We start from the raw sequence: 18,990 nt of genomic DNA, 5'->3' as shown, positions 1-18,990 counted from the left end.
AAGAAAGAAAGAAAGAAAGAAAGAAAGAAAGAAAGAAAGAAAGAAAGAAAGAAAGAAAGAAAGAAAGAAAGAAAGAAAGAAAGAAAGAAAGAAATCAGCTTGTGTCCTGCAATGGATGAAGGAAAAAGAAAAATTCTGTATGTGTATACAGTAAAACACTATTCAGGCTTTAAAATAAAATAAAATTCTGGTGTCTGTGACATGGATGAACCTAGAGAAGAAGTTAAGAAAAATAATCAGCAACATCGGAAACTGAGGCCAGTCTCGGCTGTCTAGAAAACAGTAGCTAGACTGAGAAAGAGAGGAGAACAGGACTGCTCATCAAAGAGGAAGGCCCACAGCAGAGGAACTCCCAGTGGAACTACATTCCAGGAGCCAGGAAAGGGAGAGTCCAGATGATAGCTAACAATCAGGCATAGTTACCTGTGTTGATGTGGTTGGACCCAAAATGAAGAAATATAAAGCCAACTGTATGTCCAGTACCTGCACTTATACATTCGCATGCTTTGCTTATTCATTTGAATGTTGATCCTAGAGTAGATGCAGAGGGCAAATAACTGTACAGAAGGGATGACTAGGCTTGGAGGTGAAGATGAAAGGTGTAAATTCCTTTGAGACAATCTATTTTAAGAAACAAGGATTTAAATTGCTTCCTTACCCCACGGTATTGGCATTCATTGAAAATCTGAGGTGGCAAGGGGTACCCTGTGGATGGTCGACTGTCTTCAGGTACATTTTCTCTCATCCACTTCCGATTCTCTTCATTAGCTGCGATATCTTTTTCTTCAAATCCAATTTTGTTGGCTTCTAAGAAACAAAGCACATCTTGCTGTTTCTTCTTAATCTAGAAGCCAAGAGAAGGGGGCAGGGATAACACTGATAAGCAAATAGCACTGGTTTTCTTTTTCTTCTTCTTTGTTTGGACTCAACAGGTTTTATTTAGGAATATATGTTTATTCAAATACATACAGACATGCAATAACAACTGATGGAAAAAGAGGCCATGACTTTGAAGGAGTGAAGAGGAGGCTGTGCCTGGGTGTGTTTAGAGGGAGAACAGGGAAGGAAGAAATATCAATTACAATCTCAAAAATAAACAAGAATAACCAAGCTTCCTTTAATCTAAGAAGCTCTTACTAAGAGGTCCAATTAATTTACCATTCAATTCTAGTGATAGAGATTAAAATCAGAGCTCCTAGACAAAAGGTTTTTATTTTTAAAATTCAACAAAATCAGTGCTTATGAACCAGCAAACATGAATTTAAACATAGATCAAATCTGTAGTGCAAAAGATACATTTTTTCCCCTTGTTACTGTCTTGTTGATGATGTCTCACAAGTGAAGAGCCTGAAGGTCCTTTTTATCTAATTCTCCTTTTTTGCACTAAAGGCTCAATATCTAATGATGCTGATATAATTCTAGCTCATGCATATTACAAACTGTACAAAGTATGGTTAATTCAAGCATCATAATCAGTAGCAATGTCTCCATTTTATGGTTCAGACCAAAATCTATACTGTAAAAGAGCTAAGCCTGTCTGTATATTAAGTTTGCAATATAATCTGTATTACTCATTAGCTCATAATATACATAATTAAGACCCCTTTTACATGCCAGTGCTACCTCATTACATTATTAGTAGATTACGTACTTGTCACCTTATCAAATCCAGGTCAGAGAGCTTCAGAAGTAGTAAAGTCAATACTTCCTAGGATCTTCCTATGAAATGCATTTATTTGAGTACTTGATTTCGCATACCTATGTTCATATAATTATGGTTAAAGCCTCTTCATAACATATCTGAACTATATAGAAAATATGCAGAAAAAATCTTTTTTAATGGAGTCATACTCAAAGGACATATATGGCAGAAGCATTTAAAACAAAACCAAGTAAAATATATTATAAAGACGTAGTCCACACAATAGCAATCAAAAATGTGAAAAAGGAACTCACCAGCAGGCAACTTTAAATTCACACTTCCCTCCTCTACCACTGTGTGCATGCACAGGGGTTATATTTTCATCCAGATTACTTCTGGTTAGGGCTACATCATTCACTTTAAATAATACAACTCACAACTCCGGTAAAAACTAGAATTTCTGGTACCTATTTGGATTCAATGCTAAAAGTACTTTCCAAAAGATCAAATATAATCCAATAAAATGTACCACGACATTAATTTTCCTAATAGTACTATTTCTTCATTAGTATATACAATTAAACTTTCATTTCTAAATAGAAAATTTAGAAAACATCACTGAGAGGCAGTATGTGTAAACATCTATTATACTAATACGCATGAGGGAAGTCTCAAGTCGGTGACTTTCAACCTATGTCACAGAGTAGGGGAGTTCAGTCAACATGAAATGTATCAAGTAATTTGTAAATGTTTAGACTATTTACAGATATGAGTAGATATAAATGTGGTACTTTACAGAACCTAGAATTTCAACAATAACGATTATATACAGTCCTAGCAGATTATCCCCCATCATGTTTGTGTAGACAAAGATCAGAGGCCATCTAAAATAAATAGCCTTTTGAGGCCTCTTCTGCCTTACTGGATGATCTTTATGCTGAGAACTCTGTGCTGAGTCAATACAGTGTCCTTGCCTGGTATCAGTATGTACAAACAGAGATCTTTACTAGTAACTTTATCTGTATGTCAAGGGTTGAGTTTCTTTTTTAAAAAAGATTGACACAGTTTCTTCTTTAGAAGGTTACGATGTAAAAAACACAAAGCTTCATCCCACCCACGAAACTTTCCACCCCAAATTTATTCTGTCTACAAGAAAAGTAGGGATAGGGGATAGAGACCCATCCCATGAGCAACCACCATTCCAACACTATTAATGATAATCTTTTATGCTTGAAGACAGGAGATTAGCAAGGCTGTCCTCTGAGAGGTTCCTCCTATCAGCTGACTGAGACAGATGCTAAGACCCATAGTCAAATAGTGGATGGAGCTTGGGGACTCTTATGGAAGAGTTGAAAAAAGGATTGCGACCCCAAAGGGGACGGGAACTCCATAGGAAGACCAACAGAGTCAACCAACATGGACCCTTGGAGCTCTCAGAGACTGAACCACCAACCAAAGAGCATACATGTGCTGGAGCTACCCCCCACACACACACACACATATGTAGCAGATGTGCATAGGTCTGGTAACAAAGTTAGTATTAAGTATTTAATTATCTACTATATTTTTGCTTTAAGTTTGGGACAATCAAACTATTTGTTTGGGGTTTTTAAATTTAAACCAAAGTTACTTATGGAATTACCTTAAATTCATAAAAATACAGTTGCCATATATGTTACCCTGTTCACCTATTATTGGCATCTTACCTCAAAGAAGTACATCTGTCATTAAGAAAGAAGCCTACATCAGTGCAACACTATCAGTTAAACCCCAGACTATTATGATTTCACTGCTTCTTCCTTTAATGCCATTTTTCTGTTCCCCTCGATATATTTAGTCATAATGTCTCCTTAGTTTCTTTTGGTGTGTAAGTTACTCAGATCCCTTTTCTCCGTGATTTTGGCAATTTTGAAGTGTGCTGGTCAGATATATGGTAATGCCTCTCCAGTCAGACTTATCTAGTTTTTCTCTTATAATTAGACTGGGATTATGAATTTGGGGGACAAGAGTCTAAAAGATAAATATCATACCAGAGAACACCTGATAGGGACCTAACTCACTAGGATGACATTAACCTGGATTACTTGGTAAGCAGAGTATGAGTTAGGTTTCCTCACTACTTTTCCCTTCTCCACACTGTGTATTTGGAAGTAAATCATTTTCCCTTTCCACACTGTGTATTTGGGAGTCAGTAATCCCAGCCTACACTTGAGCAAAGTATTCGCTATAAAATTCCAACTTCATAGTGAAAATCTGACAGTACTTCTTAGTTAGAGATTCTGGGAAATTTGAGAAACAGCAATATGTGAGAGATTGCTGAAAAGTAATATACATCCATCTTTAGGGACAAATAGTGTGGCTTTCTCATAATACAATATTTTTATTCTTTTCTTATATATTACATCCACACCACAGTTTCCCCTTCCTCCCCCAACCTCGCCCCCCAGTCTCTCCCCCAGATCCAGTGCCTTCTACCTTCCCTCAGAAAAGAGCAAGCCCTCCAGGGAGCTCAACCAAACAGCATCACAAGGCACAATAAGACTGGGCACATATCATCACGTCAAGGCTGGACAAGGCAACCAAATAGGAGGTAAAGGTTCCCACAAGCAGGCCAAAGAGTCAGGCACAGCCCCTGCTCCTACTGTTAAGATACTTACAAGAACACTGAGCTACTCAGCCATAACATATATGCAGAGAACCTAGGTCAAATCCCTACATGATCCCTGAATCCTAGTCAGTTGATTCAGTGCCCCATGATCTCGTGGTCTTGCTGACTCACTTTTAAGTGGATATCAGTTGTAAAGCAAAAGACAATCGTGCTACTGTCCACAGATGCAGAGGCAAAGTAATGAGGAGGGCTGAAGACGGGGCACAAGGATCTCCCTAGGAAGGGGAAGCAGAATAGCCTTTCAGGGTGGTCTGGGGGCAGGTGGTGTTGGAAATAGGAGTGATCAGGTTTGGGAGAGGGAGAAAACACCAGGAGAAATGACTGAAAGTGGGGGGTATTCCATGATGAGGTAGAAACCCAGTATAATGGAAACTCTATAGAATCTATAAGAGTAACCCTAGGAAACTCTCCTACAAATAGGGGGCACTTGAAATGGTCATATTCTGTAACCAGGCTAGGCCTCAAGAGGAGGGATTGGGACACCAACCTAACTGCACAACCTTTGACCTACAATTTGTCCTGCCTACAAAGGCCACAGAACCTTCGACCTATTATACAGTTTGTCCTGCCTGTAGAGTATTCTGGGACTGGAGCCCAGCATAACTGTCTTCAGAAAGACCAGAGAAACTTAATCCAGCAACTGATGGGAACAGAAACAGAGCTTTGTAGCCAAACATTAGGCAGAGCGCCAGAAGTCATAATTTAATTTTTATTTGGAAAACATATCTTTTTGAAAAATCCTTGGATTTAACATGTGAAGTATCATATTACAGTTATTGATACTTAAATTACATTCCTTTTAGGCCCACATACATCCTTCTAGCAAAACTTCTTGTACACAGAAGTAATGGAAATAATAAATGTTTGCATACAGATTTTCCTCCATCCTTACATTTTCCAAAATAACACTTGCAAATCCTAGAACAAAGCTGATGAAAAGTTTGTAACTTAATATACATCATCAGAGTTCTATAAAGTACCTAAAAGTTAACATATTCCATAACAGGGAGACTGCTTGTCTAGGTAGAAATAGAGATAGATAGATAAATACATACATGCATACATACATATATACATACATACATATATACATATATACATAAAACTGTGAGTTTACCTGAATTAGAGAGAAACTTTGGGCTATCAGAAAGAGTTCACTGCTATTATTTCCCAATCTACCAGATTTCTAATTGCAGCTATTTTAAGATGACTAGGAGGAGTTAGAGAGCTGGCCCAGCAGTTAAGAGCACTTGCTGCTCTTACAGAGGTCCCAAGTTTACTTCCCAACACTGCATTCACACACATGTAAACACAAACATGGTGACTCAGTCACAAGTAACTCCAGTTCCATGTAGAGATCCAACACCTTCTTCTAGACCCCACAGGTACCAAGCAGTCCCACTGTGCACATATAGATGCAGTCAAAAGACCCATGCACATAGATAAGGAAAAAATGAATACATAAATTGCTGGGAAACAGATTTGGCTTCTTATTTATACCAACATTAGTTATCACTGTAGATGGATGGCAATGAAGAGCAAGTTAGTCAATTAACATACTTATTGCTTCATGTCCACTTCCTATTCAAAATATCCTGTAGGGGAGGTAAACTGATTTTCATGTTATGGATTAGATTACCAAGACTCATAGTGATTAATGAAATGTAGCCAAATTCACAAAACCAATATATGACAAAACTAAAATTCAAATTTAGATATCCTTTAACCGCAAAGCTTACATTATTTCACTACATTTGCCTGCCTTCTTTCATTTTACCTTCGATGTTTGTTTTCTTTAAGAAATTCTTAGTCCAATAATATGGCTCATTGGGTAGACACCTGCAGCCAAACCAGACAACCTGAGTTGGCCATATCCACATAGTGGAGAGAGAAAAATCAACCTTCACAAGTTATCCTCTGGCATTCGCACACACACACACACACACACACACACACATACACACACACTAAACAAACAAACAAATAATATAGAAAGCAATCTATATAACACTGATAAATTCTTATAAGAAGTAATACTCCTGGCACACTGGCTGCATGTGTATTTCCAGATCCTTGAGAGAGGATGATAATCACATGAGCCTAGGACCTGATACAAGCCTGGGCAGCATAGTGAGAGACACCATTTCCAAGGCAATATTTTTATGTGTTCTTATTAATTGTGAATTATATGTAACAAAGTATGGTTTCATCTTATTTCCAAATGAGTATGTGCACGAATGAACAAATTTCCACAGCATACAGCCACTTCCAACTCAGGATTCTCTACCAGTAGAAAAGGTTCAATATTTGACTCTATCTGGGTTACTAGTTCATTGAAAATGTAACTCTTCAATACAATCTAGGCCTCAATGATACTATAAATTAAAAATAACAATAGCAGTATTATGATCTGAAAGAATTTATAAATTATAATTTTAAAATATAAATTCTAAACTAATCCACGATTTTAAATGATTACATCTAACCAGCCCTTAATCAAAGTCTGGCATAATTCTGCTGCAGGCAAGTAGACGAATTAATGCTAGAATAATAAGGAAATGGAATAGATATGCTAAATTGGTTAGCTATAAGCTATATGCATCAGGTCCCTTTTGCATTACACCATGTGTGATCTCGTTGTAAAATATAATGTGATAATTATTATTTATAAAGCATTTCCTATGAACCAGGCACTGTGATAAGCTCTTTACATGTTTATTTTATTTTATTCTCACAATAATCTTCTGAAGCAGCTGCTATTATTTTCATTCCAGACACTCTGAAAAAGAAACTAATGCTCAGATGGATTAGGGAACTTGTTCCAAATTACTTATTTGTCCAATCTCTGCCAGAGTAAAAATCACCATTAAAAAATGAAGTATACAGAATAACAAATAATGTACTGCCATGCTTGATGCCTCCTGCTAATTAGATCATCTGTTGACTTACTGAAGCTCTCTTGGGCGCAGATGTGGCTCATAATAATTTTTGTATCAGTCTTCATTTCAAAGCCTGGTCTAAAGTAGCAGCAAGAAAACCTGGAGATTATTTTTTAATATCATTTTTTGTTTGTTTTTGAGAATGTAATGTAATTGCAACATTTTTCCCATCCCTTTAAGATTTTTGTTGCTGTTGCTCTTGTTTTACAATCAAGCTCAAGGCCTCATATACCACAAGCAAGTACTCTATCACTGAATCACATTCCTATCCCTTACAACATTTTTTTTTTTGAAATAGGGTCTCAGTACATGGTCGACGATGACCTCCAACTTATAAACTCTTGCTTCAGCATCCTGAGTGCTAGCATGACAGACATGCACCACCACGCTACAACTTAAGCATTTTATAGCACAGTGTTAGTGGCTTGTGATTACGGACTTATACAGGAAATGGCTGTCATATGAATTATACTGCCTGTACATTAAGGTATCTCTATGTGAAACCTTTCATGTACACAGACAAATGCAAGTGTAAAAGGAAGAGCATTATGACGTGCTTCCACAAAAGTGCCAGTACACCAGGCTACAGGGAATGGCTCTTCAAGGAAAATAGAGTTAACAAGCACCCTAGGCTACTCTCAAAACTTTAGGAGTATCCTTAAAGAAAAACACTTCACACTGTTAGCAGCAATTATCAGAGCTCAATAATTGTTATATGTGCTATTCTAACTAAGGATCCATTCAAAAATGTCAGACTGGTGTCATGCTACGATTTTTGAAAATAAATCTGTTCATCTCAGCCCCCACATTCCTGCCTTAATCACTGCCATTAAGAAGTCTGTTCAATGGTCTTCTGTATAGATTTCAATCCTCTTTAAGAGAATAGTGCTGGAGTAGAATAAAAGGAACTCGGATGTTTAGAAGAAACATTATGAGCAACAAAATGTTCCCAACCCATCTTTCTCTTTGCATAACAAATTCCAGCAGTAAGGAAACTGTGTCCTAAAACCACTTCCTGCTAATGCTACAGGGCTTCTAATTCCGGTCAGACAGAGTCACCAGGCAGCCTTCCCATATAAGGATAAGCAAAAACACAAATCCTCAAACAGGCTGATGTGAAGTCACAGGGCAGGCATATGAGAACCAAATATGGTAGCTAAAATCTGCGGCACACAAGATGCCTTTTTTTAAAAAGAAGGCTGTAACCATCAACTCTATCAGTTCCTGAATCAAAAGAAAAGCAATAAGCTTGCTAGTGTTAACTAGATGACAAATATTAGCCACACTGCAGTGTGTCGCATTAGCTGGCCATCTTCTTCTATTGACAGGCTATTATGAAATGTGTGGCCAGGGTGTATGCATATAACATCAAAATGATGTATGTGAATAAGTAAAGTCATTCAGTCTACCTCCTCTGAAAGAAGCAAATAGAGTTCCCAAGTCACTCAGAAAACTAGCTCTGTCCCACTACAAGAAAACCTTATTGTGACCAGGGGGAAGAAATCCAGATATGGCATAATTCGATAAGACTAAGTCCTAAGAGGGTCCTTTCAATTACAGGGTAGAACCAGATTCTGATAGCTGTTGTACAGCCATAAAGAAACCATAATAACCCATACTCCTCCCCTGCCAAACATGAGAATTAAAGAACATACAGAGACATCATCTTCATTTTCAGTGAGCATAGTGTTCCTAATTAGTATGATCAAGTATGTTGCTATTGCTGAAGGCTGTTAATTCAGACGAAGTCAAGTAAACTCAGAAACTTTTTTCCAATGTGTGGTAATAGCCATGGAAATATTCATAGTTCTTAATCTTGTAATTTTAGGTCCAGATGCTTTAAGTAAATAAACAAAAGAGAGCTAAATGATGTGACTGAAGAAATTGTGTGTGATATATTCTGGTGAGTTTATTTGTTTCCTTTTGACAGTGGAGATTTGAAAATTGTCTGCATATTTACCCATTCAGACTTGCATAAATGTTTGTGAAGTAATTACTTGAAAGAATACTGCATGCACAGTGAAAGCAAGCACATGCTGTATGATTATGTAGCAACAAGAGAAAATATTTACAACATGGGGAGGAAAATCAAGAAAATTATATAATTTTGTGATTCCAACTATGAAAAGCAAAAAAAAAAGGTATATTCTTAAAAGACTAGCAAGAATTTAAACAGTATTATGATTGATGCATAAGTAAAATACACCATATATATTAAGGCCTTTCTAGTGGTAGCATATCATAAAGGTAAGGCTGTGCATCACTGAATATTTGGCACAAACACTCTAAGGTGTTCCTTCCTCAGAAACCCTACCAGAGACTTCTTGTTTATATTCAAGAGAATATGGCAAAGTTGATAGGATGTCATTGTTATGCTGTGGGAGATGAGGTTCTCTATAAGACTCACACATGAGTCTACTTTGTTTACAAAGAAGCAAACAAATCCTGTAGTCTCAAGGAATTCTGTCAACCACACATAGCTTGAAAGTAGATTCTGCCTTAGTACACCCTCCCACACAGAAGTCAGTACATCTTGACTGCAGTTTTACCGAGAATACAGCTAAACTATGCCAGGACTTCTGACCCATAGGCACTGTACTATAATAAATGGATGCTGATTTAAATGGTTAAAATTACAATAATCTGCTCTACAGCACAGAAAACCAAGACAGCACCAAACTGATTTGGCTTGGAGGCTCGGAGAACTTCAACCTATTGTGGATGGCTAAGCAAGATGATTAGCCCTGTGAGTCTCAAACTCATTATCTGTTGAAAATAATAATAATAATAATAATAATACCTACCTCTCAGAAATGTTGCACAGAAAACCATAGATAAGAGAAGCCTGTTGCATTACCTGCTAGAAAATGGTCGTGATTGTAAATTATAGGTTCTCATATGGCTGGAACCTTGCCTATTTTGCTCATCAAGTTACTTAGTATCCACAACAGGTATTTTATAAATATATGGTGAAGGAATTAATAAGCCAATGAAAGTAAGATCGTGTGTGTGTGTGTGTGTGTGTGTGTGTGTGTGTGTAAAACAAAGAATATTAAGAGAGAGAGAGAGAGAGAGAATCTCTGCCCTCAAAGTACTAAACATAATGAATGATGCCATGGCTTAAAAGTCACAATACAGGGGAATGCCTGGGCCAGAAAGAGGGAGTGGGTGGAATGAGCAGCAGGGCGGGGGGGGGGGAGGGGGAGGGTACAGGGGACTTTCGGGATAGCATTTGAAATGGAAATGAAGAAAATATCTAATTAAAAAAGGAAAAAAGTCACAATACAGAAAAAGTCCTTCTGGGACTTCATGAGAATGAAAGTGTGTAGACGAGGAATCAAGCTTTGGAATCGAATATAGTAAGGTTTATATGCACAACCCAATGAAACCTTTCGGATGACGCTGTTAGTATCAATACAAAAAAAAAAAACCTACACAGGAGGATATAAGATGTTAAAAGAAATCTATGCAGTTGCTAGGAAGCCACTATAAGGCAAATGATATGTGACATGCTGGGAAAATGTTTGAGCAGTCACAAAGTCTAGTGACTTTCCTCACTCATATCCCTGGGCTCTGAGAAATAAAACCCCAGTAAAAGTTTAAAGGACCACTAGAAAACCAAATTCTCTTTATAAAGTGTTGAAAGATTAACGTATTTATACTATTGCAGCAAAACTCCTAAGTACAAAGATCAGAAGTTAAATTGTTTAAACAACTGCCATATGTAAGTTAGATTATAACAGTCTATGAGAAAGCTGACCAAAGTTAAACATTGTCAAAGCATACTTTTGTTAAACAAAACAATTCTTAAGCCTCAAAGTTAATCACTAGGTTAAAAGAAAAAAACTCCAACCACATTTTAAAACTGCTGTATTTTCTTAAATTGGCTACATTATGTGGCAATTTCCTCCAAAAGGAAAAGAACTGCCACTCCCCGCATAAGTGTGGAGCAGTAGAACAAATTCCTAAGTCAACCTAAACTTGAATCCTCAAAACCTACCAGTGCAATTTGTTACCTGTGTTCACAGTAAAATCTCACCAATGTTCATGAGTGAGAAGAAGAGGTAACAGAAAATATTGTGAAATAACCAAGAGTTAGAAAGTCATTGTCTTAACCTCAAAAAGTTCCCCCAAACCATTCTGTGAATAATATGAATACCCATACAGAGCCACATGCAAGTTCTCAGAAATGCAGTTCTGAATTATTTTCCATTGAAAGAAAATTCATCACTGCACTTTGTTTTTACAAAGGGAAAGAAAAATGGTTTTACATTTGTCTCAGTGCATTTTCTGCCCTGTAAATGCTTTTCCCATAAACAAAATTTGCCCCGATATAATAAACATATTGTAAGTCATCCCATTTCAAAGGTATGGTAGAAAGTAAGAAAAAGGGAGGCAAGATAGAGAAAAGATTCAAAGACATTTGATCAACTGATAATTGCATCAATCAAATCAGGACAAAGTGTCTCAGCTAACTCACTCTGAAAAAAAAAATCAAATGCAAATTATAATCTTTGGCCATCATGATCAAATTATTAGAAATGTAACAAAATTCCAAATCCAATTTTTGTTATTGTTTGGGTTTTTGCTTGTCTGTAAGGCATTGTTCTGCTAGCCATCCATCCTTCACTGAGTAGCCTAGTAATTGAAACTCCCAGCAATCCCACCTTAGCCTCAGGAGGAAAAGTTAGGATAACTCATGCATACCCAGGCCTGTCTGACTGTCAGTTCAACTTTTAAAGTTCAGTATATTTATATTTAATAATTACTATTCACTCAAAGGTCCCAATAGCAAGAGACCTTGAATTTTTCTATACACCTGGTAATTAGGTAATACTTGCAAGCACTTCTTTCCCACTTTGTATGACACATGGTCAACATTACAAAGACCAGAAACCTTGTCTTGTTAAAAAAAAATAAGACCTTTTTTAACACAGAGATTTTTTTTTTGTACATGGAATAGTTTAGAAGCTGCTGCCCAACTAAAAATGATAGTCTGGTAAAGTTGATTTAAGATAAATGAGTTCCAGCAACTTCATGCAAACATTTGACACTGCAATTTCTTTTCCTTTTTGTTTTACTTGTCCAAAATCTTCACAGGGAAATATATATTGATAAATGTTTAACCATCTATATTTTTTTATTCTGGTGCTTCTTCAATACTGTACAGGCTGAGTTAGGAAACTATTTATTATTCATCTAGATACAGACACACATATACACACACACACAATCACATGCATGCACACACACCAAGGTATGCATAAACAAACAAACAAAAAAGATGGATTGAAGATGTCCATCAGTTGGCAGTGGGTTTGCCTATCACTGGAGGTAAAGGTAAGGGTAGCGGGCATTTAAGGTCATCCAGAGCCACACAGCAAATCAAGAGCCAACTTGGAATATGTTTGATCCTATCACAGAGAAGAAGAAGAAAAAATACCCTGCATATCCCAAGTAATCCTCCTCTCCCTAGGAGAAAGTAAATGCTAAATACAGACAAACTGGTGGTGAATCTTTTATCATCTTCTTCATATTTAAAAGGCTACTCATTTGTGCAGGAAGTACTCTTCTGTAAAACAAAAATAAAATACCACATACTATTTTTTGACTATTTTAGCTGCAGTATTGTTCTACCATCCCTCATTGACAATTGGTGAGGTGCTGTCATTACAAAGACAATTGAAGGACTTTACTTCAATAGAAAATTCTGTGTTCTCATGATAACAAATTCAGTTGCTATAGGCAAAGGGACGAGTCTGAGGCCTGGGCTGAACAGAGTGCCCCAGATGACATTCCAGAGAGCACCATGAATGTACTCCCACACTTAGGTCAATAAAACAAGTTCCAAACTGTCCAGCTGAAAATAGCTGCCACATATTGCCTAATTAGTTAAACAAGACCAGACTCAAGTAGTCCAAAAAGTTAGTACGTTAGTGAATTGCTATTGAAAAAAAAAAAAAGACAAAGAAGTCAGGGCACTTTACTTCTTTACTTGCAAATTTGTGTGCAATGTAATTACTGTCATAGTTATATGAACAACTATCAAAACAGATAGCATATCCAGCAATAGGTACTACTGGCAAAACCACTGAAGGGTCTGAAACTTTATCCTACTTGATATCAGGTAAGCCTGTTATAATTTTTAAGGTTCTACAAGAAAACACAGAATTCCTGAGAACTTCAGTGTCTCCTTAGACCTCTTTCCTGTCCTACAGGGGACAAACAGTCCAACTAAGAGACTTGTTATCTTTTATAATGAACAGTAAGCAACCTTACCCTTTGCCCTGGAGATAAAAGCATGTTTCAATGCTGTTTCTCTGTATAAGCGCATACTGAGATCAGTGGTTCTATCCAGGAGATGTGCTTGAAAGCAAGGGATCAACAAAGGATACTGTTGCCAACACCTACCACTTACAATATACTTTGGCTATAAAACAGCGTCTCATTCTTGTCTTGCAGGTTTTCCAAGGTGAAGCTCATCTGAGAGTCAAATGCTATGTTGGTTGATGAAAACCTATAATTCTACCACCTGCTTAAGCAAAAACCCTGTGGGAGTGAATTTGTATAACAATTCAATTAAAAACTATAAATCCTGGATACTTTCAAAATTCATGGAGCCGACTGAACGTCATACCTCCAGACACAATGGATTCACCTAACAGTCCCTGGTGGAGCAGGGTTGTTTATTTGTGAAATCAATTCTTGTGAGTGATGTTACACCTTTAACTTTTCTTACTCTCTAAACCAAATATCTTTGTGTCTGCCAAAAGACAAAAGTGAATCATGACCTCATTGAAAGGCTAGACAAGCTGAAAACCATTTATTCTCTCTATAAACACTACTCTCTTAGGCATGTTGATCCTGATTCAGTGTTGAGTTGCTGAAATAAACCTAATCTCATTAAAGTTTAAAAAAAAACTTGCAATTGTCAAAGAGAAACCTTATTAAACGTACAGTACACAGGGTTAGCAGTGTAGCACAGTGGTAGAGCACTTTGTCTACCATGCTCTAGGCCCTGGGCTCATATCCCTGCACCATAAAAAGCAAAATAAGTAGGAAAGAAAGACTCTAATGCCTAGTATAAAAACTGAAGTGTTATGTAAACAAAACTTTTCATTTTAATTTTTATTTTATCAGTAATAAGATCATGAATACCTTAGAGGAAATTAAATTGCAGAAATTAAAAATATTCACTTTATATTATGCTTTTTAGAAGTGCACACCTTATTGCCATGATTGTACCCCAAATTTGTTTATGTTCCAACAAGAATCCACATATCCAAAAGAGAGAGGTTGGAATGAATATACACATTTGTGTGTGTGCATGTCTGTGTGTCTGTGTGTGCTAGTTTTATAAAAAAAAAAAAAACAGTAAGATATATTTCATTAAGAAGTACACTAAGGAAGTGATTCATTCTAAGGCTTCACCTGGTGATCTGATGATACTAAATTTGCTGAAATATATCTAAAGTATCATATGTATATTTAACCATAGACATATATGGAGTCCCTGATAATCATCAGTTTCTTAAAAATTATTTTGCTTTGTTTCTTGGCAAATATACAATTTCCTTCAACATGCATGGGTCTTTGAAAAGATCTATATGACAAACATTTGTCAATTGACTGCCCTCTGACAGACCCAACAAGCAGCTGAAAAAGTCAGTGCAGATATTTGCACCCAACCAATGGACAGAAGCAGCTGACCCCGTTGTTGAATTAGGGAAGGCTAAAAGAAGCTAAGGAGAAGGGCAATCCTGTAGGAGGACCAGCAGTCTCAATTAATCTGGACCCCTGAGATCTCTCAAACACTGGACCACCAAAAAAGCAGCATACACCAGTTGATACGAGGCCCCCAACACATATACAGTAGAGGACTTCTGGGTCTGTGTTCATTCAGAGAGGATGCACCTAACCCTCAAGAGACTGGAGGCCCCAGGAAGTTTAGAGGTCAGGTGGGGTGGGGGTGGGGACATCCATGGGGAGACAGGGTGGGGTAGGGAGGAAGTGTGGGATGTGGAGAAGTTAGAGGGGGATGGGGGGCAGGGGATGGAATATGGAGTATAAAAAATAAATTAAAATTTTTTAAAAGGAGCTAAAAAACACAAAACAAAAATCATTACAGAATTTGGCAAGCTTTTAACACTGACACTTTGGTGACTTTGTAGAAAGTAGAGCAAAGGCAACAACCTTGTAGGATGAATGAACTCCTTATAAATATTTGTATTTTGATATAAAAACACAGAAAGTATTAAAAAGAATAACTTAAGATCCCCTGCTTTACTGTTCCTACCTAAATTAGGGCTTCAAATATAACTAGCAATTTTCATTTTTTCTTCAGTGCATGTTTATATGTAATATCCAGCACACTAACCACCACCCCCATATTCTGTAGGGAGAATAAAATATGCAAATGCAATTTCTGTTTCATAAACATTTAAAATTTCAATTTACCATACTTCAGTAAAATACTTCTAAATCCTTACATGTCTGCTATTACACTAAGCACTTTGCATAGCTCATGTTAGTTAATGAGCAAACAGTTTGCACAGCACTTAACTCTCTAGCCAAAAACAACACAGCTAGAAAATGGTAGAAAAGAGAATTCAAACCAAACAAACTGAAACATACAATTAAAACAAAATTCTCATGTTTACTTGAAAAATCGCATTTTCAATAGTTACTCCCACTTAATATACATGTTGTCAAATGCATTTCTGTGGGATTAACTTATTTTCAAGTCCACATCTGAAAGTAAAAATAAATTTTAGATGCTTTTGCGTAAAATCATCCACCAAACTCATTTTATGATAATTAGAAGAGTATTAGGTGCTTGCTTCATTAAAAAAAAAAATCCTAAGAAAGTTCTTTAACTGAGTGGTATTTGTTAAATCCAGTAAGGTTTTAAGATCTATATAAGAAATTTAAGATTAGGAGCTTAGCATAATCCAATAATATGTATGTTTTTACTCTTTACCTAGTGGTATGCTATGAAATGCCCTCCAGTCCCCCAGGGTACACTGAATACATTCATTTCCCAAATAAAGACACACATTCCACGCATTCAGAAAATGGTTTGCTGAAATAAGTCACATTCTATTCAAGATTTTTTAGTCAAAGAAAAACAACTGACCATTTTCACTACAAAATCCTTATGAAAAGTAAAACCACATGACACCGGGCCTCCGATATTTGGTGTTAGTATGAAAATACAAGGAGTGCTTTGGTTTGGCTTAGGGGGGAGGTTGTCCTTAATTAGTTTTGATTTTATAAATATTCAGAGTTCATCTATAACAAGTACTCAGTTAAGATGAATAGTCCAGAAACATTCCATCACTGGGAAATTCATTTACATTAAGGCCTGATTTGCAAGGACCTGGAAATTCTGCTTTCTTACAGCACCCTATGCAACCAATTTTACCAAAAGCTAAAGCACAAATATTTGCTGTAACTACTCCGTGTGTGTAGAGAATTACTGGTAATATTATAAATTTGTCCATGCAAAGAACAGTCACAATCATTTTGTCCTTTTCTAGCAAGATGCCTGTACATTGCAGTAATTTTCCCTTTTGACTTTACACAGAGAGGAAAGCCACAACTCCCTCAGGACTGAGAATGCATTTCCTCAGAATGGTCTACTCTGGAAAGCAAAGGTCCCTGGTCTCAGCTGATTCATTAGCATATCCAGTCCCTGAAAACAGGCTCTCACACTCTTCCATACAACCAAGAGAAGGGACAATTTTGGATATAGTCACTGCATACCTAATAACAAGAAATCTAGTACCACTGGGAAAAAAACAGGCTTCAACCTTGTTTGTGAATACAGTTTACTGAGAAAAAAAAGAAAATTAGAGTAAATTCTGTGTTTTTTTTCCAAAATGCATTTATGGCTCCTTATAAAAAAAGCAGAATTTCACCCTGAAAATTTGATTCCAGAAAGAAAAACTTTAAATGTTGTAGCCTTTAAGTAAATCAGGCCGATGCATGTAAATGAATGTATGCTATAACTAATAACTTATTTTTAAAGAGAACAAGGGGCTGAGCATTATAGTGCATGTCAGTAATCCCAACACTCAGGAAGCTAAAGCAGGAGGATCAACACAAGCTCTAGACCAGATTGGTCTACATAGTTTATCTCAAAACTAAAGTGGGGGTCCATGTGCTAGGGACATGGCTCAATGGTAAACCAAGCATGCTGCCCTATATTCAATTCCCAACACTGAAAAAAAATGGGGAGGATGGAATACTGAATGAGCCTTTTTGCCTGGATTGAGAAGTTCATTTACTGTCACTTTTGTCCCCATTATACTATTGCCTGATTTCCTGTTCTTGCTGGAACCCTTCTCAAGATATAGCCCCTCCATGTCCCTCTTCTACTTTCCTGGCGTTTGTGTATGCAGGGGATCCACTGAATTTAATTAGAGTTGCTTCTATGAGCATGGGCGGGAAGCTATTTGCTGGGCCCTGGGCAACTTATCAGTGTTTATGTCACAGAAAAAAAAATCATATGCCTTGCCTCAGGAAACATTAATTGCCAATATTCCCTCAGAGAGGATTAGGGTTTACTAGGTCCCTGGCCTCTCCATGATGAAATGTTGGTAGGCCCAATATTATGCAAGCCTTGTGCAGATAAGTATAGCTATAATAACTTCATGAGTTTAACAGCTATGTTTTGTCCAGATGTCTTCTTTTTGTTGCACATTCTGCCTTTTATAACACATTCCCTGAGTGTTCAAAAACATAGCAGGCTTCTTTGTATTGTTATCCTATTTTATTTTATTTTTTTATGTTGGCTACACATGCCACTACCAGCACCAGCACAACCACCTCTACCACCACCACAGATCCTTCTTGACTTTATTTGGAACAAAGTCTTTGCCTTTGTCTTATAGACCCCCAACCAATCCCAATTCCAAACATGGACCCTTCCTTTAGAAAGCCAGTACAAGTACTGGCCCTGGAAAGGATACTGTTCTCGACCCTTTGAGACATGGCCTAGTTTTCTCACGTCCTCACTCAGTTCTGTGTGTGTGTGTGTGTGTGTGTGTGTGTGTGTGTGTGCAAGACTAATTTGACTAATTGATTTTTTTTTCATGATGTATATCTTGTATAAAATGCAAAAAAAGTGAGTTATATTCTCATGGATCCTAATCTAATAGTTCTATATCACATATGAATAAATTTTTGAATATGACCCATCCAAGATTCCAAGAACAGATGGTTCTCGTATTACACAGTAAGAGACAAGGGAATGTTTATAGAACACTCAATATTACTTTTCTTGTTCCTGCTCTCAGGAATGTCCATTCCCTTCACTTAATAATAAAAGGCTTGCTCTGTTTCCTAGCTCCAATTCCAATGCAGGCTCCTGGGACATTTCTCAAACACCCATTTCATGTGCTCTTTCACACTGAACAAGATACAGGACATTGTCCACATGGGGTACATAGAAGTGAATACTGAATGATAATAAATCTATGCACCTGAGTTGACTATTAATGTTCTAAATCAGATACACCAATAAAAGGAAATTAATGCCGGTCATATAACTAACTGGTCAGGGTAGAAACTCAGACTATGAGAGAGAGAGAGAAGCTATGCCAAAACCAAAGACAGAAGATGGTATGTTGAAAAACCAAAGAATTATCAGCCAGAAAACTGTATGTGCCACTTCAGTAAGGCAGAGTTGGTGATAATCCCTCGATGGGCTAAAACAAGTGGAATCAGACTGTGAAACT

At 37.0% G+C, this 18,990-nt stretch overlaps 1 protein-coding gene across 1 annotated transcript in view; it reads right to left on the bottom strand.

Annotated features, from left to right (window-relative positions):
• Positions 1–18,990, bottom strand: part of Sh3bgrl (SH3 domain binding glutamate rich protein like) — a 72,381-nt gene that overhangs the window by 12,494 nt on the left and 40,897 nt on the right. The window contains exon 2 of the mRNA XM_021187532.2: positions 659–844. Within this exon, the coding sequence (XP_021043191.1) occupies positions 659–844 (186 nt within the window). The remainder of the gene's footprint in view (positions 1–658; positions 845–18,990) is intronic.

The sequence above is a fragment of the Mus pahari genome, chromosome X (genome assembly GCF_900095145.1).
Source record: "Mus pahari chromosome X, PAHARI_EIJ_v1.1, whole genome shotgun sequence".
NCBI lineage: Eukaryota > Metazoa > Chordata > Mammalia > Rodentia > Muridae > Mus > Mus pahari.
This window is presented reverse-complemented; position numbering and strand designations above follow the sequence as displayed.